The sequence below is a fragment of the Protomyces lactucae-debilis genome (genome assembly GCF_002105105.1).
Source record: "Protomyces lactucae-debilis strain 12-1054 chromosome Unknown BCR37scaffold_6, whole genome shotgun sequence".
Lineage (NCBI taxonomy): Eukaryota > Fungi > Ascomycota > Taphrinomycetes > Taphrinales > Protomycetaceae > Protomyces > Protomyces lactucae-debilis.
In genome coordinates, this window is record NW_024467998.1 from 135,855 (window position 1) to 159,794 (window position 23,940).

At 52.3% G+C, this 23,940-nt stretch overlaps 12 protein-coding genes across 12 annotated transcripts; 6 read left to right on the forward strand and 6 right to left on the reverse strand.

Annotated features, from left to right (window-relative positions):
- Positions 1-269: 269 nt before the first annotated feature.
- BCR37DRAFT_345494 (ATG C terminal domain-containing protein) lies at positions 270-1,856 on the forward strand (the record flags this gene model as incomplete). Its single annotated transcript, XM_040867627.1, has 1 exon — positions 270-1,856. The coding sequence occupies one exon, from the start codon at positions 270-272 to the stop codon at positions 1,854-1,856; it is 1,587 nt and encodes a 528-aa protein (XP_040726291.1).
- Positions 1,857-2,231: 375 nt separating this feature from the next.
- On the reverse strand, positions 2,232-3,263 carry BCR37DRAFT_402259 (putative deoxycytidylate deaminase; the record flags this gene model as incomplete). Its single annotated transcript, XM_040871899.1, has 1 exon — positions 2,232-3,263. The coding sequence occupies one exon, from the start codon at positions 3,261-3,263 to the stop codon at positions 2,232-2,234; it is 1,032 nt and encodes a 343-aa protein (XP_040726292.1).
- Positions 3,264-3,316: 53 nt separating this feature from the next.
- Positions 3,317-4,300, forward strand: BCR37DRAFT_378269 (uncharacterized protein). The gene has a single exon (XM_040869007.1). The coding sequence runs from the start codon at positions 3,336-3,338 to the stop codon at positions 4,245-4,247; it is 912 nt and encodes a 303-aa protein (XP_040726293.1). The 5' UTR covers positions 3,317-3,335; the 3' UTR covers positions 4,248-4,300.
- Position 4,301: 1 nt separating this feature from the next.
- BCR37DRAFT_356157 (putative anthranilate synthase multifunctional protein TrpC) lies at positions 4,302-6,587 on the forward strand. Its single transcript, XM_040868195.1, has 2 exons — positions 4,302-4,365; positions 4,401-6,587. Exons 1-2 carry the CDS (start codon positions 4,320-4,322, stop codon positions 6,533-6,535), a joined length of 2,181 nt encoding a protein of 726 aa, XP_040726294.1. The 5' UTR covers positions 4,302-4,319; the 3' UTR covers positions 6,536-6,587.
- A 242-nt stretch (positions 6,588-6,829) lies between these two features.
- BCR37DRAFT_378271 (uncharacterized protein) lies at positions 6,830-8,739 on the forward strand. The gene has a single exon (XM_040869008.1). It carries the CDS (start codon positions 6,842-6,844, stop codon positions 8,705-8,707), a length of 1,866 nt encoding a protein of 621 aa, XP_040726295.1. The 5' UTR covers positions 6,830-6,841; the 3' UTR covers positions 8,708-8,739.
- A 259-nt stretch (positions 8,740-8,998) lies between these two features.
- BCR37DRAFT_402262 (sodium bile acid symporter family-domain-containing protein) lies at positions 8,999-10,132 on the forward strand (the record flags this gene model as incomplete). Its single annotated transcript, XM_040871900.1, has 1 exon — positions 8,999-10,132. The coding sequence occupies one exon, from the start codon at positions 8,999-9,001 to the stop codon at positions 10,130-10,132; it is 1,134 nt and encodes a 377-aa protein (XP_040726296.1).
- Positions 10,133-11,031: 899 nt separating this feature from the next.
- On the reverse strand, positions 11,032-11,793 carry BCR37DRAFT_378275 (uncharacterized protein). Its single transcript, XM_040869009.1, has one exon. The coding sequence runs from the start codon at positions 11,769-11,771 to the stop codon at positions 11,436-11,438; it is 336 nt and encodes a 111-aa protein (XP_040726297.1). The 5' UTR covers positions 11,772-11,793; the 3' UTR covers positions 11,032-11,435.
- A 640-nt stretch (positions 11,794-12,433) lies between these two features.
- BCR37DRAFT_412747 (uncharacterized protein) lies at positions 12,434-13,731 on the reverse strand (the record flags this gene model as incomplete). Its single annotated transcript, XM_040872232.1, has 2 exons — positions 12,434-13,034; positions 13,088-13,731. The coding sequence occupies 2 exons, from the start codon at positions 13,729-13,731 to the stop codon at positions 12,434-12,436; spliced, it is 1,245 nt and encodes a 414-aa protein (XP_040726298.1).
- Positions 13,732-14,350: 619 nt separating this feature from the next.
- On the reverse strand, positions 14,351-15,133 carry BCR37DRAFT_378280 (uncharacterized protein). The gene is given in 3 exon segments (XM_040869010.1): positions 14,351-14,474; positions 14,487-14,581; positions 14,683-15,133. The coding sequence occupies 1 exon segment, from the start codon at positions 15,109-15,111 to the stop codon at positions 14,776-14,778; it is 336 nt and encodes a 111-aa protein (XP_040726299.1). The 5' UTR covers positions 15,112-15,133; the 3' UTR covers positions 14,351-14,474; positions 14,487-14,581; positions 14,683-14,775.
- A 640-nt stretch (positions 15,134-15,773) lies between these two features.
- On the reverse strand, positions 15,774-17,400 carry BCR37DRAFT_408058 (uncharacterized protein; the record flags this gene model as incomplete). The annotated part of the gene is made up of 2 exons (XM_040872132.1): positions 16,428-17,400; positions 15,774-16,374 (listed from the first exon to the last, which is right to left on the reverse strand). The coding sequence occupies exons 1-2, from the start codon at positions 17,069-17,071 to the stop codon at positions 15,774-15,776; spliced, it is 1,245 nt and encodes a 414-aa protein (XP_040726300.1). The 5' UTR covers positions 17,072-17,400.
- A 1,725-nt stretch (positions 17,401-19,125) lies between these two features.
- BCR37DRAFT_334118 (uncharacterized protein) lies at positions 19,126-21,432 on the reverse strand (the record flags this gene model as incomplete). Its single annotated transcript, XM_040867128.1, has 1 exon — positions 19,126-21,432. A coding segment is annotated over one exon (2,307 nt), but the record flags the coding sequence as incomplete, so codon positions are not given.
- A 170-nt stretch (positions 21,433-21,602) lies between these two features.
- Positions 21,603-23,881, forward strand: BCR37DRAFT_397685 (uncharacterized protein; the record flags this gene model as incomplete). The annotated part of the gene is made up of 1 exon (XM_040871736.1): positions 21,603-23,881. The coding sequence occupies one exon, from the start codon at positions 21,603-21,605 to the stop codon at positions 23,877-23,879; it is 2,277 nt and encodes a 758-aa protein (XP_040726302.1).
- Between the last annotated feature and the right edge of the window lie 59 nt (positions 23,882-23,940).

The following is a 23,940-nucleotide window of genomic DNA, read 5'->3' on the forward strand; positions in this document are numbered from 1 at the left end:
TACTCGTCACCCTCTCGGGCGCCATTCTCACTCTCAAAACATGTGCCGATTCAACGCAAACCCTCATCTCACTGCTCAACATGCTCAGATTGCCCGTCGAAATCAGCAACGAGCTCAAATACAAGCTTGGCCTCAATGAGGATGGTACCATACCGCTAGACGTTTTTCAGAGCATTGATGAGCAGGCGTTCAAGAACCTCGTCACAACCGAACACGTCTTACACGAACCAGTGCTCGTTCTTGACGACGAAACAGATGCTGTGGATGCCATGGACCAGCAACTTCTCTCACAATCACTCATTGACTTGAATCGGCCAAGCAGCACGCCGTCACGGACAATCATGCGCGTCAAGCTTAGTAATTGCTTTTGCATTTGGAACTTGTATGATGGCTACGACTGGCAACGAACGCGAGAGGAAATCAACCAAGCAGTGCAAGGTGCTATCGCCAAAGCACAAGCTGAACCAGCAGAGGAAGAAGACGAAGATGAGCCTGAAGAGGTTGGCGATTTGCTCTTCAACTCCATCTACCTGGCCTTGCCACGAGGAGCAACATCCGAAGACGTCACGGCAGCCATCAATATGGAATTAGCGCAAGCCAGCAGCGATACAGCCAGCCAAGCCACAACAGTCGTGCAAACAACCACAGTTCAGCCACTCCTGCAACTTGGCCGGTCCAAGTCTCACAAGGTTCGCTTTGAGGTGAGTGGACTCAATCTCGATTTTGCACTCATGGATGCGGCAGAGGGCGAAGTTCTCAATCACATGACGCTCGCCGTCTCGGAGCTAGAGATTTTTGACAATCTGGCCACATCTACCTGGCGAAAGTTTCTAACGGCACTACGAGCGAAGGATGGCAGCGATCGCACACAAGGCAGCAAGATGCTTATCCTAGATTTGCTGACTGTACGGCCCGTCGCTGGTCTGGCTGCAGCGGAGGTCGTCATCAAAGCAAACTTGTTGCCCCTGAGACTGCATGTTGATCAAGACACGCTCGAATTCATGACGCGCTTCTTTGAATTCCGCGATCAGCGCGTCGTCGAAAGTAGCTTGCCAGCGGAAGAGCTATTCATCCAACGCTTCGAGATTATGCCATTCACATTGCAGATTGACTACAAACCAAAACGTGTCAACCTCAAGTCGCTGCGCAGTGGGCGCACAACAGAATTCAAAAACTTTTTTATTCTTGAAGACAGCTCCATGGTCATGCGGCATGTCGTGCTGTATGGCATTTGTGGTCTTCCGCGCGTGTTTGAGCTGCTCGAGGAAATTTGGCTCGCGCACATCAAGTCCAACCAGCTAGGCTCTGTCCTGGCAGGTGTCTCTGCTATTCGTTCACTTGCTCAATTTGGCGGCAGCCTCAAGAAGCTTGTTACGGTGCCTGTTCAAGAGTACCGACGAGACGGACAAATTGTGCGTGGCGTACAAAAGGGTATCGTAGCATTTGCGAGGTCCACTGGAACCGAGGCCGTCCGCTTAGGCGCTAAGCTAGCAGTTGGGACACAAGGGCTGCTCGAACAAGCTGAAGGATACTTTGTCGAACCATCTGGACAAGCAGAAGCACCCGTCAGCATGTACGCCAATCAGCCAAAGAACCTGAGGCAAGGCGTCTCTCAAGCTATCAGTGGCATGTCGCGCAATGTGGCCACTGCACGCACGGCACTCGCTGCATTACCGCGCGAAATTGAGGAGGAGGAAGATGCTCGGGGTGCTGTCCGCGCCGCAGCACGCAGTGTACCGATTGCCGTGATTCGACCACTCATTGGTACGACCGAGGCCATCTCGAAGACGTTGCTTGGCCTGCGGAATACCATGAATCCCGGCCAGCAAAAGCTGAATGAGGATAAATACAAGTGACTAGCTGAGTTGTAGCGATCTGACGTCATACAAAGTACAAAAGCAAGCAGCCTGGCAGCGAACACTCTCTCCATATTCATCATGTCCGCAAAAGATCTTGCATCCAACGACAGTAAGTCTGCTTCTCATGTATCCTTCTAACAGCAGCCTACGTCCAGAACAAGGCCGACGAGTCCAACAAGACCAAGGCCAGTGACTCTGATGCCACACCAGCCAACTCCAATGTGGCCACTGATATCAACACGTCCAACGAGTCGACTGGTGGAGCAAAGTCTCTTGTAGATGACTTGTTGAGCTCGACGTCATCCGAGCAGGATGACCTCGCCAACATGGCTGCTGCACCGAAGGCTCAGTCCTCTGACGTCTAAAAGTAAATCAGAATGTCTGGTCAGGCGGTGAAAACTGTCTCAGGATAACGCCTGCTTCCTTCAATATCAATGCACTCTGTTCATCCATGCTGTAACTCTGATGAAAGACGACTTCCTTGACGCCAACTTGAGCAATTTTGACACTGCACGTCAGACACGGGCATGTATTGCAGTACAAAGTGGCATCCACGCCGACACGCTCGCGACCAGACTCCAGGAGCGCATTCTCTTCAGCATGCAAGCACAAGCACGTTCCGAGGCCTTGACCACCGATTGTGGCCTTGTTGCAGCGATCACATCCGCCCTCGTTACAGTTCGTGATGCCTCGCGGCGTGCCATTGTAGCCTGTGGCAATGACACGCTTGCCACGAACAAGCACACATCCGACGCGACGTTTCATGCAATTTGAGCGCATTGCTGCAAGAGAAGCGAGACGCATAAAATAGGTGTCCCATGATGGTCTGAGCCGGTCTGGATTCGCGAGATCTAGCGACTTGATGTGTTCCTCGAAGAGTTTGACACTCTTGAATGTATTGAGTATGCGAACAGAAGCACAGTTGAGTACTTCAGCCCCGCCGCTCGAGTAGAACGACTCATGCCAATTGATGAAATCATCTTTATCAGCATATCGAGCGTCTACTGCACAGAACGCATAGTTATTGTATCGTGCTAGCCTAGTGCCTAGAGGTGCATCCACTCCGACGAGCAGAAAGAATGGGCGCTTCGACAGAGTCTGGTAATCTGTGATATTCAGAACATCAGTCGTGACCATGTCATCGCGCCAATGCAGTGTTGCATATTCACAAAGCTCTTCAGCTGTTTTAAAGTAGCTTTTTGGTCGTGTCGTATAGCCATACTCTTGCTTTCTCATGCATTCTCTTTTGAGCTGATGTGAATCGACCAATTGCTGCCCCATGACATTGAGATCCTGGGGAGGACCATGACCAATGGAGACTCGTCTGTATCGATGATGCTCGATCAAGTAATTGGCTACGGTGCTTCTGCCCGCGCAGTCAGGCCCAGCCAAGCCGATGAGCATTGTGTAGACGCGGTAGTCGATTCACGGTCGCGTCCAAATTCGCGCGGCATTCAACCTCAACCAAATCTAAACATGGCCAAGCAGGCCGTCCTCTATGTTGTGCAGCTGAATGACTCGCTCGATGCCTCTTGTCACTTCGATAACCTCAAGGCCGTCATTTGTGACCTAGATCAATTTGCGTCTCTCGACATTCTCATATGCTCTCAGCGATTACAAGGCAACCAAAGACGTGCCTATTTTATACCCGTGCAAAAGCTTATAAGCCAGCTCTATCTGGAAGCCGCACGACTTGCCGAGCTGGCTGGCAAAGAGCTAGATACAATCGTCATTTTGCAAGGTTATTGCGGATATGCTATTGAAAAGGAAGACTGCTGGACCAGTGTCGCAGCAGCAGACGCAGAAACGCTTTCAAACTTACCGGGCCTGACAGCAGAAACAAAGCTATACACACCCGTAACGTCATCTTCAGAGGCCATGCAACCTGATCAATCTGAGCCGCAATCGTTTGAGTGTGTTGCTGTTGGCGGTACGTTTGACCATCTGCACGACGGCCACAAGATTCTCCTGAGTATGACTGCCTGGCTTGCCACGGTCAAGGTCATCTGTGGCGTGACGGATGATGCACTACTACAAAAGAAGAAGCACAAGGAGCTGCTTGAGTCGATTGATGCACGTCGCAAGAGCGTCGAGCGATTCTACTACAAATTCAAGCGTGGCCTCATCTACGACCTGCCGGCCATCAATGATGTCTATGGTCCTACTGGACATGTCGACGCTATTGATGCATTGGTGGCGAGCAAAGAGACGGAAGCAGGCGGCAAGATGATTGAGGAGGAACGAGCACGCAAGGCGCTGAGGCGGCTCGAAATATTCTACATTGAAGTCATTGGTGCTGATGGCAAGGTTGAGGGCGAGGCGATGCAGGAACTCAAGCTGAGTTCCACGGCCATCCGGGAGAGACTAGCGAGGGCGCGCAAGTTGTAGTTGTAGCGCGAATCTGTAGCATCAATTTGAAGACGCCAGATTTAAATTCAAACTGGACACGTCTACTCCGGCATGGCAGATGCGCTTGATATCGTTGTTATAGACAACTATGATTCATGTAAGGCTTCTAACAAGATTCAAGACTGACTCTAGTCACCTGGAATATTGTCGAGTACCTGTCTGCGCTGACGGATCGCACCATCACGGTCTTTCGCAATGATAAAATCTCCGTCGCTGACCTTGTCGCCAGGCAGCCCACGCTGCTCGTCATTAGCCCTGGACCAGGACATCCATCTACAGATGCGGGCATCTCTAGCGATTGCATTCGCGAATTTGCAGGCAAAATACCCATTCTAGGGGTTTGTATGGGCTTGCAATGCATGTTCACAGTCTTTGGCGGTATTGTCGCCGGTACGGGTGAGATTCTGCATGGAAAGACGTCCTTGGTGGAGCACGACGGCAAAGGATTGTATACAGGTGTACCGCAAAAGATTGCAGCGACACGCTACCACTCTCTAGCTGGTACAAAAGAAAGCCTGCCTGCGTGTCTGGAGCGCACGTCGTGGACTGAAAATGGCATCATTATGGGGGCCCGGCACAAGGAGTATGCAATGGAAGGAGTCCAGTATCATCCAGAGAGTATCCTCTCAGAGGCTGGCAAAATGCTCTTTGCCAACTTCTTGAAGCTGGAAGCCGGGACATGGGCAGGCAACCCAGGCTTTAGTGAGGGAGCGCCTGTCGTGGAAAAGAAGAGTATTCTAGAGACGATTCACGAACAGCGACTGCTGGATATCGCAGCAAGTAAGGCGACACCTGGCAGCACGCCTGCCGACTTGAAACGGCTTTTGGCTCTCAATGTTGCCCCGCCTTTGATTGACTTCAAGAAGCGTCTAACGCAAAATGCGCCGCACGAGCCGGCTCTCATGGCAGAAATCAAGCGAGCCTCACCATCAAAGGGCGACATTGACCTAGGTGCCAATGCCGCATCGCAGGCGCTGCTCTACGCGCAGGGCGGTGCATCCGTCATCTCAGTATTGACGGAGCCACAGTGGTTCAAGGGCAGTCTTAATGACTTGCGATCAGTCCGTGATGTCTTGCAAGGCATGCCCAATCCACCTGCGCTGCTACGAAAGGACTTCATCATTGACACGTACCAAATTGACGAGGCACGACTATACGGTGCAGACACAATTCTATTGATCGTTGCCATGCTATCCAAAGAGCAGCTGCAGGAGCTCTATTCCTACGCGAAATCGCTTGGCATGGAGCCGCTCGTGGAGGTCAACAACCCGGAAGAGATGAAAGTTGCCATGGACATTGGCGCACAAGTCGTCGGTGTTAACAACCGCAACTTGCACGACTTTGTGGTGGACCTCAATACCACCTCGACCATCGCCAAGGACTTGCAAGGCGGTGTTGTTTTGTGTGCACTCTCTGGCATCAGTACCCGAGCAGATGTCGCCAAGTATGTGGATGAAGGCGTCGGTGCGGTCCTTGTCGGTGAAGCACTTATGCGGTCAACAGACAAGGGTGCGTTTATTGCTACACTGCTCGGGCGGGAAGAGCAAAAGGCAAAGGTGCACACAAGACGCAGGATAGTCAAGATTTGTGGTACGCGCACCCCTGCCGGCGCAGTTGCTGCAGCCGAGGCCGGTGCAGACCTGATTGGCATGATCTTCGCTGAAGGGCGCAAACGAACATTGTCTATGGAACAGGCTCAGCAAGTGATTGCGGCTGTACGCACCTTGCCCGCGCGACAGGTATCGAAGGAGCCCGTCTCGACGGACGAGTGGTTCTCTATGCAAGCCGACTACATCTCTTCCTGTACGAGACCCTTGATTGTTGGCGTGTTTCAGAATCAGCCCCTCTCCACAATCTTGCACTACAAGGCGAGCCTCGGTCTTGATGTGATTCAGCTGCACGGCGATGAGCCGGCCTCCTGGGCGCATCTCATCCCGGGGCCAGTCATCAAGGTCTTTGGCACAGGCAAAGCTTCAGGGCTTAGCAAAACAGGCCTCCATGCATTACCCCTTGTCGATTCGGTGTCTGCATCGGGAGTCAGTGGTGGAACAGGCAGCAAGGTGAGTTTAGATGGTGCTGCACAAATCACAAAGGAGCACGGCGATGCATACATCTTGGCCGGTGGCTTGACGCCCGAGACAGTAGCGGCGGCGATACAGCAGACTGGGTGTCGTGGTGTGGATGTCAGTTCTGGCGTCGAAGATGAGTCTGGCGAGCAGAGCTCACAGAAGATTGCAGCATTCGTCAAAGCGGCGAGGGAGGCATAGATCTTATAGACATTGCCTAGAAGCTCTTCTCAGTATGCCGTGATAGTGTTGCGAATCTCAACAGCTCTTGCGAAGTCATAATGCAACTCGGAGCTCAACAAAACAATACTGCCGCTCTTCGTAATTGTCCAGTAGACCGTATAAGAGAGAGAAGCATGCATACAGGCGATTGCCGCCTGGTCCTCTTCTACTCCTCTATATCGCCTGTTGTGCATGCTCGAGCGAGAATATTCGTCCGCCATCTGAATAATGATGCCTCCGCAACCGGCAGCTACAGCGACTTTGTCGTCGACTGCACCCATCTTCATGCCGCCCTTGACGTTTCTGCCACAGGCCACATACATCTCTTCGGAGTTCTGGCACTCGCTGAGCAAGCAAAAGATAGATGTAGACAAGCTGCGAGAGCAAGAGAATTCCATCACTGCGGCAATCACCCTGAAAGCTAAGCAAGATGAGGCGCCTCCGCGCGTCGACTTGGATGGCAGCAGCTTTACTGCAGACGCAGCTACAATGCGCATTCAAGGAACAGCTCTGAATCTCAATACAATTGACACCTTCAAAGCGTACGACAAGAATGAATTCTTGAGGAGAGCTGCACAGCCCATTCAAGACGCCATCAGTGACCGGACTATTCTTCATAAGCCGGCACTTCTGTCTTCATTCGCTCTGCTTTGCTTTGCAGATCTCAAGAAATACACATACACGTACTGGGCTGCCTTTCCCGCCTTGCCCAGTAGCTGGAGCGCTTCATCAAGTCTGTTCACGAGCAACTTGGCAACGTGCGAGGCCTTCTTCCTAATTGATCGGCGTGACAATACGACGCACTCTCTCTATGCTGACGTGCCAGCTCAATATCGGGTCTTTGGCTTTCTCGACACGTCGAGCCATCCTAGCTGCCTTTCATGGCCAGCGCGCAACTATTTGTTCATGATTAGTCAAGTATTCAACCTTACAGATCTGCAGTTGGTGGCATACAGAGGGTCTCATCCAGGCAATCCATCTCTGTTGCTCAACTGTCACTTGGAAGAGCCAATAGCCAATCTGCCACCTGTTGGCTGGGAGCGCGACCGCAATGGTCGATTGGCACCACGCATTACAGCTCTCTCATCTCAGCTAGATCCTACCATCCTCGCCAATGATGCTGTTCATCTCAATCTCAAGCTCATGCGCTGGCGTGCTAGTCCTTCACTTGATCTAGACGCCATTAAGAGCACGCGTTGTTTGTTGCTTGGAGCAGGCACACTTGGCTGTTATACTGCACGCTTGTTGATGGCTTGGGGTGTGAATCAAATCACATTTGTTGATAATGGTACAGTGTCCTGGTCGAATCCTGTTCGTCAACCGCTCTTTCGATATACCGATGCCGGGACAGGCAAGAGCAAGGCGACTGTCGCTGCAGAATCATTGAAGGAAATATATCCTGGAGTCAATGCGATTGGAGTTGCGCTGAGTGTTCCTATGCTAGGTCATCCCTTACCCACTCTTGCTGAAGCACGAGAGAAAGCACGTCGAGAATTTGAACAGCTTTGTCAGCTTATTGACAGCCACGATGCCGTTTTTCTCCTTATGGACTCTCGAGAAAGTCGATGGCTGCCAACTGTGCTTGGCAAGGCCAAGAATAAAATTGTGCTGAATGCTGCACTTGGATTCGACTCGTACGTCGTTCTGCGTCATGGAACAACCAGCAATAACCTTGGATGCTACTTCTGCAACGATGTAGTTGCACCAAGCAATTCGCTTGACGATCGGTCCCTCGACCAGATGTGCACTGTGACGCGGCCAGGGTTAGCAGCACTTGCCTCTGCACATGCTGTCGAATTGCTCGTCAGTATGTTGGCACATCCAGATAAACAGCATGCATCTGCGCCAAAAGACAAGAATGATGGCTCGAATGACGGGCTCCTTGGAAGGGTGCCGCACACCATCCGAGGTTTTCTTGGAAGTTTCAGCAATTTAGTTTTGCGCGGTGAAGCATTTCCGCAATGCTCAGCATGCTCTGTGGCCGTCTTGGAGGCATATGAAGAAGGTCACTGGGATTGGGTGCAACGGGCCCTCGATGACCCAGCGTATATTGAACAGCTGAGTGGCCTGGCAGGCATCAAAGCAGCAGCTGCAGCATTAGACTGGGATGATGATCTCGAAAGTGAGTCTGGCCTCGAATCTTCTTCATAGCATACAGAGCAAATGAATTCAATGATCATGTATACATGCTGGAGCCTAGAAGTTTCCAGCTGTTCGCCTGTTGACTCAGGGTTGAGCCTCCCAGGAGTCCCATCTGGGTGCAGAGATGGGCGATCGGGTGCAGCCAATCAACGCGCCTGAGCATGTCGCCGGCATGTCACTCGATTTTGACACTTCTCAAGCGCGACATGTGTGCATCAGTATTCTACCGCATATATATACCAGGCTGTGCCGACTGAAGAGAGGGTTCCTGCGCAGATGAAGACCGAACAAATTTCGACGATGGCCCGGTCAAGCTCCGCCAGCTCTACAGCAGAGCTCGAGCCGCGCAGTGAATCACCGACTGCTGTGGCGCCCTTCAAGGCTCTGTCGTTTCTAGATCAGTTTCTATGGCTCTGGATTATATTGGCAATGGCCATCGGCATCATACTTGGTCGCTTCGTTAACGACATCCAGCAAAAGCTAGACACATCCAAGCTGATCGGTGTGTCGGCGCCTATCGCGGTTGGCCTGCTCGTCATGATGTATCCCATCCTTTGCAAAGTCCAGTACGAGCGGCTACACCACATTCTTCGAGCCAAGGGCATTTGGCGACAGATTGCGTTCAGTGTTGTTGTGAACTGGCTAGTGGCGCCACTGCTCATGGTCGCTTTGGCGTGGGCATTTCTGCCTGACCAGCGCGACTTGCGCGAAGGCCTCATTCTTGTTGGCATCGCACGCTGTATCGCCATGGTCCTGATTTGGACCAATATCGCCGGTGGTGACGATGAATACTGCGCCATTTTGGTCGGCATCAACTCCCTCTTGCAGATTGTCCTGTTTGCACCCTTTGCCATTCTCTACATCAACAAATTCGTGCCGAGTGGAACAAATGGCGACCTGGATGTTTCTTACTCGACCGTGGCTTCGTCTGTCGGTGTCTTCCTCGGCATCCCTCTGGCTGCAGCCATTGTGACACGCTTGGCTCTGCGCAAACTGCTTGGTAATGATCGCTACCAAAAATACTTCATCCGCATCATCTCTCCGTTATCGCTCATTGGGCTCCTATTCACGATCATCATTCTGTTTGCAAGTCAAGGACGGCATGTCACCGATGAGATTGTCGCTGTTGTCCGCGTTGCCGCACCACTCGTCGTCTACTTCGCCATCACGTTCGCTTTGACGCTTCTTGCATGTCGAAACGTCATGCACTTCAACTACGAAGTGAGTGTAGCACAAACTTTCACTGCCAGTTCCAACAACTTTGAACTGGCCATTGCAGTGGCGGTAGCGACCTACGGTATCAATTCTCGGCAAGCCCTTGCTGCGACTGTCGGCCCACTGATCGAAATTCCAGTCTTGCTTGCGCTTGTGTACATCTTCAAGTACTTACGGACACGTTGGACGTGGCAGCAATCTACAAAGGAGGAGAGGTAGGCCGTGGTCTGTGCTCATCTTGCTATGAAAGGCATCTCGTTTGCAACACACATCAGCTTCCAGACCTTCACAAAATGATCTGCTTGGCAGTATACAAGATGTTCGCTGCCGTGTGCTGTTGAGATTTGGCTAGCTCGCCCTTTCTTCTTCGCCATCACAGTAAGGCCATACAGGGAAAATTCGCACCCTTCTGGCTCGATGGACATTGTGGAAAGCTGTAGCCGTTCGTTCAAAAGCGGGCAACAGCACCCTCAGCGATCGCAACGCTTGCTTCAAAGCTGCGAAGGCTGATACGATTGACTAGATCAACTATGCGTAACACGTATAGGCTAATCAAGCCATGTACCTATAGTCTCAACGTGCCGACGACTCATTTGAAAACCTCAAACCAGTGCTACAAGACGGAACAGTAGATCCGATCCACCTTTGAGCTCACTTGCAGGCTTGCAGTCCCTTGCCACGCTGCGTGAGATGCGTCACGAAAGCTATTGTATATTCACCACTTGCTGCGTTCTATTTGTGGCGAAATGGCCTGAGGAAGGATGGATGGTCCCTTAGTTGCCAGCTGCTTCTAGGTTGATGGCATCTCGGGTTGTATGCGTCCAGGGATGCGGCTGCGTTGCAAAGAGATGCAACGCGTCCTGCAACGATTCTTCAAGCGAGAAGCGAGGTCGATAAGCCTCGCAACACGCTTGATTCCGTGAGCGCGCCAACACTATAACGGAGCGGGTGCCAAAGTAATTGCGTCCGCATAGCTTCGTGAAGCGTGTGTCAGTATAGATGATCAAGCCGGTCAGGTCTCATTCATGAACAGTTCGGTAGTAATTGTCCTTGTGGTTGGGAATTTCAGTCGTGTTCATGAGGTAGTCTGACTACATTAAAATCGCGACCTCAAATTAAAGCCTCTGTTCATGAGCTCCCCAACACCTGCAACGCCAACTTGATTGTCGGTAGCATGGGTCCGCGAAAGCGTACGCGAAGGACTGCGGGTGCCGCAGCAAGGTCTGCATCGCCGGTCGCGGCGACAGTAGCTCAGCTGCAAAGTGAGCTTGCTGATGCTCGCGCATCCTTTGCAGATGTCCGACAAAGCATCGCAAGCAAGGACCAGGTGATTGCTGAACTGAAAGCACACCTAGAAAATGTCGTTGCAAGCAAAGACGAGGTCATCGAGATTTTGAAGGCCCGCCTAGAAGAAGTTGTTGCGAGTAAGGAAGAAGTCGTTGCGAGCAAGGATGAAGTGATCGCCTTGCAGCGAAGGTTGTTGGCGCTGTCTGGGACGCCTATGCATCAAACTGCTACCGTCTTAGGAGCTCCCCGCTCGCGGCCAGAGTCTGCTCCAGCAGCTCTTGCGCTCACCGGCCCTGCGACCATCGCAGCGTCTCAGTGCAGCTTGCCTGTCGCAGAACGTGTGCTCACGGCGCTTGACTTTTCGCTGGAGGTGAAGGAGTACACAACAAGCAGCGTTGATTTGGCGCACCTCACAATAGTGTATCCCCAGTGGACCTATCCTCGAGCAACAAACGAGGCTACTTTGACCAGACAAGCCTTGGACTATCTTAACAGTTTGAGAGTCCCGTTCTGCCAATTTTCCGACGTCACTGGGATCACAGCATCGACGCACATCAAAGTTGACGGTCATCTGACCAAAGTCACTTGCCAAGGAGATGTGATGGCCATCGCGCCGGTTCACGCTACCTCAACGCACAAGTGGGACTTGGCTCTCTGCCTCGTCGAGCTCAAGTTGAATCCTCCCACAACGGCCAATCATGCGCAAGCCATTATCCAACTGATCTTGGCTAATGTGCTCAATGTGGCAGGCAATCGGCCTTTCGTCTGCCTGACCGATATGATTACCTTGTGGGAATTCTTCTGGCTGAACGAAGACAAGACGATCGGCCGCTCGGGCTTGGGTGACCGGCAACAAGGCATGGCCTTCCTGCAGGAAGCGCTGGATCCGTCGGGTGCACTGCCCAATTTGCCAATACATGGCCGCCTACAGTATGATCGTCGACAGTCAGGCCCTCTGCAGGGAGGCAGTCAAGGGAATGTTGACGACATCGGTGCGTTGTCTGACTTCTACGAAGAATTGCCGGCTTCCCGCCGACTACAGTTGGATATTCAAACAGCCTTTTCCACCTTCCTTCCGCATATCCCAAAGTCAGCATTTCACATTGAGGTACCGCATCTAGCGGAAGAGTCGGCCTTCTCCACCGATGTGTGCGGACCAGTGGTGGTTTAACATACAAGAACATGTACATTTCTATAAACCACAAGAAGTGGCTCCCGTCTACCTTGTATCGACTATAGCTTCACCTCAAATCTCGCAGCCAGCATACCCGAGCTCGTCATATCGACGGCGTCTCGCTCGGTAGGCGCCTGCACATTGCGGATTTCATGAAACAGTGCCATGACAGGGTGCGACAGGGCGCCTGCCTTGTGCTTATTGTGCGGATACATGGCTTCCACGTCAATGCCCACAAAGTCAATAAACAAGCTTGATCCAGGTGTAGCATTGAGCGTCATAGTCAGCGTATGACTGCTGATACCATCTGTACCAACATGCTTGACGTGATGACGTCCATACCCTTGGATACCACGCGGCAGGGACCAATCCACCACATCAGCGTCAAACGACATGACCGTCCAGATGAGTCCAGCATGTTTCACCTCAAGCACAAGATCAACCAATCCACCTCTGCGCACCTGGTGCTTCGCTTCTAACGTTGGCGTCTCGTAGCCAGCTGACAACGCTTGCAGTGCTGGCGTTTCCAGCGGCACCTTGTAGCTATCCAAGAATTGTGAGAAGGGATAGACGACATCCCACTCGGCCACCCACTCATTCATGGGCATCGATACGGCTTGTCCAGTCGCAATCCCAGCACCTTGCAGCCGTGATGCCAGACTAGACACGTATGCACCAAATCCGGGCGCAGAATCAGCGCATGCGAAGTGGACCCATCGGTCAAGTTGTACATGTGTTGTGAAAAGACGCGTCGTGGGTGTGCAGCATCCCATACGGTACGTGTAGAGAGCAGCAGTGCGCCTAGTAGCATAGTCATGATGGTGGCGCCCAGCGCTCGTTGACGCGTCGCTTGTGTCAAACTGGCCAAGTATGCTGGGAGCGAGGGAAGACCAAAAAAGGTCAACACAGCAACAATAATGGCAATAATGGTTTCTGCAGGTGCATCACCGCCAAGTCGACCTGTGAGGGGTACAAAGATGCCAAGGACTGACCAGTAGCCTTCTGTGCCAAACAAGATTGCTTGAGCAGAGCCGGTGAACCACATGACGAGTGTGTCTGGCAGGATTGCAGCATACAGCAAACTGAGGGTCTGGCAAAACATCCAGGATGAAGTGCCGATTGGGAGCAGACTCATAATGCTGAAGAACAAAAGTGATGCTTGATGGGCTTCGATTCTGGTCGTTGGGAAGGCGACGCTTGCAACCAAGAAGCCAAGCAAGGCTGCCGGGAGGTAGAGTACCAAGCAAATGTAGTTACTGGCAAACCACTTCATATGCAGACCAGCAACCGTCATGATTCTGGAGACGGCAACAGAAATAGCAAGAGCACCCATCAATGATGAAAAGTGGATGGCCATGGCTCGAGCGACCCGCTTGGGTTGAGCACCGACATAGCCAATATAGCCAAGCACGATGGAAAACAAGAGCCTTGCGGCAAGATTTCCCGTCTTTGTCGAATAACTGACAAAGCAGTGCTGCAAGACGGAGAAGTAGATACGATCCACCTTTGACTCGCTCACTCGCAATAATCTTGCAACGCTGCGTGAGATGCGTCACGAAAGCTATTGTGTCTTTGCCAACCTGCTGCGATCTACTTGTGGCAAAATAGCCTGAAAAAGGATGGATGGTCCCTTAGTCGCCAGCTGCTTCTAGGTTGATGGCACCTCGCGTTGTATGAGGCCAGGGATGCGGCTGCGTTGCAAAGAGATGCAACGCGTCCTGCAACGATTCTTCAAGCGAGAAGCGAGGTCGATAAGCCTCGCAACACGCTTGATTCCGTGAGCGCGCCAACACTATAACGGAGCGGGTGCCAAAGTAATTGCGTCCGCATAGCTTCGTGAAGCGTGTGTCAGTATAGATGATCAAGCCGGTCAGGTCTCATTCATGAACAGTTCGGTAGTAATTGTCCTTGTGGTTGGGAATTTCAGTCGTGTTCATGAGGTAGTCTGACTACATTAAAATCGCGACCTCAAATTAAAGCCTCTGTTCATGAGCTTCCCAACACCTGCAACGCCAACTTGATTGTCGTAAGCATGGGCCCGCGAAAGCGTACCCGAAGTACTGCAGGTGCCGCAGCAAGGTCTACATCGCCGGTCGCGGCAACCTCAACTACGACAGTAGCTCAGCTGCAAGGTGAGCTTGCTGATGCTCGCGCGTCCTTGGCAAACATCCGCCAAAGCGTCGCAAGCAAGGACCAGGTGATTACTGGAATAAGGGAAGTCGTTGCAAGCAAAGACGAGGTCATCGAGACTTTGAAGGCCCGCCTAGAACAGGTCGTTGCTAGTAAGGATGAAGCGATCGCCCGCCTAGAACAAGTCGTTGCTAGTAAGGATGAAGTGATCGCCCTGCAGCGAAGGTGGTTAGCGCTGTCTGGGACGCCTATGCATCAAACTGCTACCGTCTTAGGAGCTCCCCGCTCGCGGCCAGAGTCTGCTCCAGCAGCTCTTGCGCTCACCGGCCCTGCGACCATCGCAGCGTCTCAGTGCAGCTTGCCCGTCGCAGAACGTGTGCTCACGGCGCTTGACTTTTCGCTGGAGGTGAAGGAGTACACAACAAGCAGCGTTGATTTGGCGCACCTCACAATAGTGTATCCCCAGTGGACCTATCCTCGAGCAACAAACGAGGCTACTTTGACCAGACAAGCCTTGGACTATCTTAACAGTTTGAGAGTCCCGTTCTGCCAATTTTCCGACGTCACTGGGATCACAGCATCGACGCACATCAAAGTTGACGGTCATCTGACCACAGTCACTTGCCAAGGAGATGTGATGGCCATCGCGCCGGTTCACGCTACCTCAACGCACAAGTGGGACTTGGCTCTCTGCCTCGTCGAGCTCAAGTTGAATCCTCCCACAACGGCCAATCATGCGCAAGCCATTATCCAACTGATCTTGGCTAATGTGCTCAATGTGGCAGGCAATCGGCCTTTCGTCTGCCTGACCGATATGATTACCTTGTGGGAATTCTTCTGGCTGAACGAAGACAAGACGATCGGCCGCTCGGGCTTGGGTGACCGGCAACAAGGCATGGCCTTCCTGCAGGAAGCGCTGGATCCGTCGGGTGCACTGCCCAATTTGCCGATACATGGCCGCCTACAGTATGATCGTCGACAGTCAGGCCCTCTGCAGGGAGGCAGTCAAGGGAATGGCGACGACATCGGTGCGTTGTCTGACTTCTACGAAGAATTGCCGGCTTCCCGCCGACTACAGTTGGATATTCAAACAGCCTTTTCCACCTTCCTTCCGCATATCCCAAAGTCAGCATTTCACATTGAGGTACCGCATCTAGCGGAAGAGTCGGCCTTCTCCACCGATGTGTGCGGACCAGTGGTGGTTTAACATACAAGAACATGTACATTTCTATAAACCACAAGAAGTGGCTCCCGTCTACCTTGTATCGACTATAGCTTCACCTCAAATCTCGCAGCCAGCATACCCGAGCTCGTCATATCGACGGCGTCTCGCTCGGTAGGCGCCTGCACATTGCGGATTTCATGAAACAGTGCCATGACAGGGTGCGACAGGGCGCCTGCCTTGTGCTTATTGTGCGGATACATGGCTTCCACGTCAATGCCCACAAAGTCAATAAACAAGCTTGATCCAGGTGTAGCATTGAGCGTCATAGTCAGCGTATGACTGCTGATACCATCTGTACCAACATGCTTGACGTGATGACGTCCATACCCTTGGATACCACGCGGCAGGGACCAATCCACCACATCAGCGTCAAACGACATGACCGTCCAGATGAGTCCAGCATGTTTCACCTCAAGCACAAGATCAACCAATCCACCTCTGCGCACCTGGTGCTTCGCTTCTAACGTTGGCGTCTCGTAGCCAGCTGACAACGCTTGCAGTGCTGGCGTTTCCAGCGGCACCTTGTAGCTATCCAAGAATTGTGAGAAGGGATAGACGACATCCCACTCGGCCACCCACTCATTCATGGGCATCGATACGGCTTGTCCAGTCGCAATCCCAGCACCTTGCAGCCGTGATGCCAGACTAGACACGTATGCACCAAATCCGGGCGCAGAATCAGCGCATGCGAAGTGGACCCATCGGTCAAGTTGTACATGTGTTGTGAGAAGACGCGTCGTGGGTGTGCAGCATCCCATACGGTACGTGTAGAGAGCAGCAGTGCGCCTAGTAGCATAGCCATGATGGTGGCGCCCAGCGCTCGTTGACGCGTCGCTTGTGTCAAACTGGCCAAGTATGCTGGGAGCGAGGGAAGACCAAAAAAGGTCAACACAGCAACAATAATGGCAATAATGGTTTCTGCAGGTGCATCACCGCCAAGTCGACCTGTGAGGGGTACAAAGATGCCAAGGACTGACCAGTAGCCTTCTGTGCCAAACAAGATTGCTTGAGCAGAGCCGGTGAACCACATGACGAGTGTGTCTGGCAGGATTGCAGCATACAGCAAACTGAGGGTCTGGCAAAACATCCAGGATGAAGTGCCGATTGGGAGCAGACTCATAATGCTGAAGAACAAAAGTGATGCTTGATGGGCTTCGATTCTGGTCGTTGGGAAGGCGACGCTTGCAACCAAGAAGCCAAGCAAGGCTGCCGGGAGGTAGAGTACCAAGCAAATGTAGTTACTGGCAAACCACTTCATATGCAGACCAGCAACCGTCATGATTCTGGAGACGGCAACAGAAATAGCAAGAGCACCCATCAATGATGAAAAGTGGATGGCCATGGCTCGAGCGACCCGCTTGGGTTGAGCACCGACATAGCCAATATAGCCAAGCACGATGGAAAACAAGAGCCTTGCGGCAAGATTTCCCGTCTTTGTCGAATAACTGACAAAGCAGTGCTGCAAGACGGAGAAGTAAATACGATCCACCTTTGACTCGCTCACTCGCAATAATCTTGCAACGCTGCGTGAGATGCGTCACGAAAGCTATTGTGTCTTTGCCAACCTGCTGCGATCTACTTGTGGCAAAATAGCCTGAAAAAGGATGGATGGTCCCTTAGTCGCCAGCTGCTTCTAGGTTGATGGCACCTCGCGTTGTATGAGGCCAGGGATGCGGCTGCGTTGCAAAGAGATGCAACGCGTCCTGCAACGATTCTTCAAGCGAGAAGCGAGGTCGATAAGCCTCGCAACACGCTTGATTCCGTGAGCGCGCCAACACTATAACGGAGCGGGTGCCAAAGTAATTGCGTCCGCATAGCTTCGTGAAGCGTGTGTCAGTATAGATGATCAAGCCGGTCAGGTCTCATTCATGAACAGTTCGGTAGTAATTGTCCTTGTGGTTGGGAATTTCAGTCGTGTTCATGAGGTAGTCTGACTACATTAAAATCGCGACCTCAAATTAAAGCCTCTGTTCATGAGCTCCCCAACACCTGCAACGCCAACTTGATTGTCGGTAGCATGGGTCCGCGAAAGCGTACGCGAAGGACTGCGGGTGCCGCAGCAAGGTCTGCATCGCCGGTCGCGGCGACAGTAGCTCAGCTGGTAGCTCAGCTGCAAAGTGAGCTTGCTGATGCTCGCGCGTCCTTGGCAAACATCCGCCAAAGCGTCGCAAGCAAGGACCAGGTGATTGCTGAACTGAAGGATGAAGTGATCGCCCTGCAGCGAAGGTTGTTGGCGCTGTCTGGAACGCCTAGTCATCAGACTGTCGCTACATTAGGAGCTCCTCGCTCGCGGCCAGACTCTGCTCCAGCGTCGCTTGCGGTCACCGGCCCGCCGACCATCGCAGCGTCTCAGTGCAGCTTACACGTCGCAGAACGTGTGCTCACAGCGCTCGACTTTTCGCTGCAGGTGAAGGAGTACACACTAAGCAGCGTTGACTTGGGGAACCTCACAATAGTGTTTCAACCGTGGAACTATCCTCGAGCAACAACCGAGGCTACTTTGACCAGACAAGCCTTGGACTATCTTAACAGTTTGAGAGTCCCGTTCTGCCAATTTTCCGACGTCACTGGGATCACAGCATCGACGCACATCAAAGTTGACGGTCATCTGACCAAAGTCACTTGCCAAGGAGATGTGATGGCCATCGCGCCGGTTCACGCTACCTCAACGCACAAGTGGGACTTGGCTCTCTGCCTCGTCGAGCTCAAGTTGAATCCTCCCACAACGGCCAATCATGCGCAAGCCATTATCCAACTGATCTTGGCTAATGTGCTCAATGTGGCAGGCAATCGGCCTTTCGTCTGCCTGACCGATATGATTACCTTGTGGGAATTCTTCTGGCTGAACGAAGACAAGACGATCGGCCGCTCGGGCTTGGGTGACCGGCAACAAGGCATGGCCTTCCTGCAGGAAGCGCTGGATCCGTCGGGTGCACTGCCCAATTTGCCAATACATGGCCGCCTACAGTATGATCGTCGACAGTCAGGCCCTCTGCAGGGAGGCAGTCAAGGGAATGTTGACGACATCGGTGCGTTGTCTGACTTCTACGAAGAATTGCCGGCTTCCCGCCGACTACAGTTGGATATTCAAACAGCCTTTTCCACCTTCCTTCCGCATATCCCAAAGTCAGCATTTCACATTGAGGTACCGCATCTAGCGGAAGAGTCGGCCTTCTCCACCGATGTGTGCGGACCAGTGGTGGTTTAACATACAAGAACATGTACATTTCTATAAACCACAAGAAGTGGCTCCCGTCTACCTTGTATCGACTATAGCTTCACCTCAAATCTCGCAGCCAGCATACCCGAGCTCGTCATATCGACGGCGTCTCGCTCGGTAGGCGCCTGCACATTGCGGATTTCATGAAACAGTGCCATGACAGGGTGCGACAGGGCGCCTGCCTTGTGCTTATTGTGCGGATACATGGCTTCCACGTCAATGCCCACAAAGTCAATAAACAAGCTTGATCCAGGTGTAGCATTGAGCGTCATAGTCAGCGTATGACTGCTGATACCATCTGTACCAACATGCTTGACGTGATGACGTCCATACCCTTGGATACCACGCGGCAGGGACCAATCCACCACATCAGCGTCAAACGACATGACCGTCCAGATGAGTCCAGCATGTTTCACCTCAAGCACAAGATCAACCAATCCACCTCTGCGCACCTGGTGCTTCGCTTCTAACGTTGGCGTCTCGTAGCCAGCTGACAACGCTTGCAGTGCTGGCGTTTCCAGCGGCACCTTGTAGCTATCCAAGAATTGTGAGAAGGGATAGACGACATCCCACTCGGCCACCCACTCATTCATGGGCATCGATACGGCTTGTCCAGTCGCAATCCCAGCACCTTGCAGCCGTGATGCCAGACTAGACACGTATGCACCAAATCCGGGCGCAGAATCAGCGCATGCGAAGTGAAGCGAGGTGGAGCCATCGGTCAAGTTGTACATGTGTTGTGAGAAGACGCGTCGCGGGTGTGCAGCGTCCCATACGGTACGTGTAGAGAGCAGCAGTGCGCCTAGTAGCATAGTCATGACGGTCGCGCCTAGCGCTCGTTGACGCGTCGCTCGTGTCAAACTGGCCAAGTAGGCTGGGAGCAAGGGAAGACCAAAAAAGGTCAACACAGCAACAATAATGGCAATAATGGTTTCTGCAGGTGCATCACCGCCAAGTCGACCTGTGAGGGGTACAAAGATGCCAAGGACTGACCAGTAGCCTTCTGTGCCAAACAAGATTGCTTGGGCAGAGCCGGTAAACCACATGACGAGCGTGTCTGGCAAGAATGCGGCGTACAGCAAACTGATAGTCTGGTAAAACATCCAGAATGAACTGCCAATTGGGAGCAGACTCATGATGCTGAAGAACAAAAGTGATGCTTGATGGGCTTCAACTCTGGTCGTTGGGAAGGCGACGCTTGCAACCAAGAAGCCAAGCAAGGCTGCCGGGAGGTAAAGCACCAAGCAAATGTAGTCATTGGCAAACCACTTCATATGCAGACCAGCAACCGTCATGATTTTGGAGACGGCAACAGAAATAGCAAGAGCGCCCACCAATGATGAAAAGTGGATGGCCATGGCTCGAGCGACCTGCTTGGGTTGAGCACCGACATAGCCAAGATAGCCAAGCACGATGGAAAATAAGAGCCTAGCGGCAAGATTCCCCGCTTTTGTCGAATAACTGACGAACCAGTGCTGCAAGACGGAAAAGTAGATACGATCCACCTTTGGTTCGCTTGCTTGCAAAACCTTGCCAGGCTGCGTAAGATGCGTCACGATCGCTAGTGTATTTTCACCAAACTGCTGTGTCGCTCCGCGTTCTACGTTGGCTGTCGTGTCGAGCTGTGTGTGGTAGGCGTACGAGTTGGCGACAATGGCAGTGTCAAGACCGGTCATGTTGCCATACTGCTCAAATTGCCGAAAGTCTGTATCGCTGAGGATGAGACCCGTAGCAAAGATGTCAGACGCCATGACGGTGCCGTAAGGATAAGGAACATGACTGTATGCATCAAGCATTTGAGGCGAAGTGGCCTGGAATAGGATGGATGGTCCTCGGTTGCCAGCTGCTTCCAGATTGATCACGCCTCGTACTGTATGCGCCCAAGGATGCGGCTGCGTTGCGAACAGATGCGACGCATCCTGCAATGACTCTTCCGCATCGTTAAACAATAGAATGACTGAATTCTCGAGATGCGAAACGTCCAGACGTGAAGTCATGACACGGAGAATTTCGAGCTGAATAGCAATGCCAACACCATCATCAGCTGCTCCAGGCGAAGGCAATGTCGAGTCAAGGTGTGCATTGACAAGAATGCTGTTTTGCTTCGACTTGCCGTTCATCTTGCTCGAAATGCGTACCACCACATTTTCAATATCTTCATATTGCTTCATCACAACCTTGCCCATAAAGTCGAATCGATGCGAGCCCCTACCAGGCTGGTTCAGCACCTCCACCTCATACAATGCATCGCGTCTCGGATCTTTCCGTAGGTCACCAACAAGCCTGTGTATTTCCTGCTTGAGCCAGTCCCGCGACTTGACATGTTCCTGTGTACCCACAATTCGATAGCCAATGTCATCTGCCATGCTGTGTACATACTCGAGTGCTTTGGCCTCACTGAATTGCGGCTGGCCATCACTGTCGTAGAGTGCCACTTCTGGCTCTGGAAGGCCATGATGGGCAGTATACGACAGGTATGCCACGAACAGCAATGACAGCAGCAGATACCAATGCGAGGAGGCCTGCATCCTGCAATCAGCGCGTTGCCTAGTTTGTGTTGTTGCAGTCCAGCGAATGACGACGCGTATCAGTTGCAACTCCACGACTTACACTGACCAACGGTACCTGCATGGAAGCTAGAAAGAAGAGCAGAATGAGTCCATGTGAACATCTAGAACAAGCAACACTTGTTGCTCCGCGTGCAAGTCAGTCTGTCTACAAAGATGAATGCTGCACCTGCTTCTACTCGCAAGACAGCCAGCTTGGCATTGACGTGTGTCTGCATTGCTTCCAAGCAGGCTGCTTGGCCCCGACCCGAGAGCACGCTGCGGGACATCATCAACTCAGTGGGCATACCATTGCTCTCAACATACAGCGGCGCGAACGGCCCAAGGTAGAACAAGCCCCGGCTACAAAGGTTGCTATTGCTGCTGAAACGAACGCAGACCGATATAGCTATGAGATGTGCTTACGTTGCTACACATGTGAATGTACGACTGATCAAGTGTCAGCCAACCTCCAGTCTGTTGTGGATGGCGTCAAGAATGCATTAAGCTCTGTGCAGCAATCAGAGGTGAAAGCCTGGGAACAAGAAATGACAGCGTGCGAGCATACCTTAACACTTCAACAAGAACCAGCCAAGGCTTTGGAGGACAGTAGTCTTGCAACGTGCTCAGACTGTACTCTTTCTGAAAATCTGTGGTTGTGTCTTGTTTGTGGCAAACTATCATGCGGACGCCAGCAATTTGGAGGTGGTGGCGGCAATGGACACGGGTTACAGCATGTCGATAGCAGCGGACACGCTCTAGCAGTCAAACTTGGTTCCATCACACCAGAAGGGACGGCCGATGTCTATTGCTATTCATGCGATGAAGAACGACTCGATCCCATGCTAGAGCAACATCTGTCACACTGGGGCATTCATCTGCACGGTCGCGTCAAGACGGAGAAGTCTCTGCAAGAATTGCAGGTGGAGCAAAACCTCAAATGGGACTTCTCCATGCAGACAGATGACGGAAAAGACATGACGCCGTTGTCTGGGCCTGGGCTGACGGGTATGAAGAATATCGGTAATTCCTGCTACCTCGCGAGTATTGCACAGTGCCTCTTTTCGCTGCCGCTGTTTGAAGAGCGATTCCTGGTGCCATTCAAGCAGGATGTTTCGAAGGTTGTACCGGATCCTGCGAGCAGTCTTGAGGTGCAGATGCGTAAGTTGGCTGATGGGTTGCTATCTGGAGACTTTGCTGTTCAACAAAAGCGAGGCGACGAGACATATCAACTGGGCATTGCACCGACCATGCTCAAGAGTCTGATTGGCAAGGGTCATGTGGAATTCAGTACGATGCGTCAACAAGATGCTTTCGAGTTTCTCATCTACCTCTGTGAGAAGCTCGACAAGTTGCAGACACCCGAAGGATTCCGCAACCCAACAGATGCCTTCAAGTTCAGGACGGAGCAACGAACGCAGTGCAAGGCGTGCAACAAGGTGGCATACAAAGTGGAAGCCCAAGAACACATCAGTGTCTTGGTACCCGCACGACCAGTCGCAGGCGAAGAAAAGCAGTATGAGCCCGTGCAAATGAAGGAGTTGCTAGACATTTACACGCGCGCTGAAGAGGTCGAATGGACATGTCCTGCCTGTGAGTCCAAGGCCGGGGCAACCAAGCAAACACTCTTCAAAACTTTCCCTCAAGTCCTCGTCATCAACCCTGGTCGCTTTGCACTTGACAATTGGGTGCCTTCAAAGCTCGAGATTGCAGTGGTGATGCCAGACTCCTTGTCCATGGAAGGTTACAAATCAATTGGGCAGCAGCCTGATGAAGAGCTCTTACCTGACAACGCACCAGCAACAAAGCGTGCTAGTCCAGAACACGTTGATGCTCTCATGGCTATGGGCTTCCCTAAGGTGCGTTGCGAAAAGGCACTATTAACGACTGGTGGTGGTACAGAAGAGGCGATGGAGTGGTTGTTTGCACACATGGAGGATATCGATATTGACGTCCCCTATGTCGCTCCTACGACCACAACACAAGCGGATGAGGGGCTTGTCAGTCAATTGGTGGACATGGGGTTCCCCAAACATCTTTGTGTCAGGGGAGCAGTAGCGACTGGCAATGCCAATGCGGAGGCAGCACTCGAGTGGATCATGTCGCACATGGATGACCCAGAGGAGCCTGAATCAAAACCAGAACCCACAACAGAAACTGAAGACGTTGCTATGGAAGAGACAGGTCCTGTGGAATATACGTGCAAGGCGCTTGCGTGTCACAAGGGGTCGAGCGTGCATGCGGGTCACTATGTCGCCTTTGTCAAGAAGCAAGTGGATGGTCAGTCTGACTGGGTGCTGTTCAATGATGAAAAGGTAGTGAGAGGTGTTGCCTGGGAAGAGGCCCAGCGCACTGCCCATGTCTACTTCCTGGTCCGTTCGTAACACCGCAGCACAGTGCGGCGCCGTAGCGAGATTTCAAAATCATGACGCAAAGCACAAACGG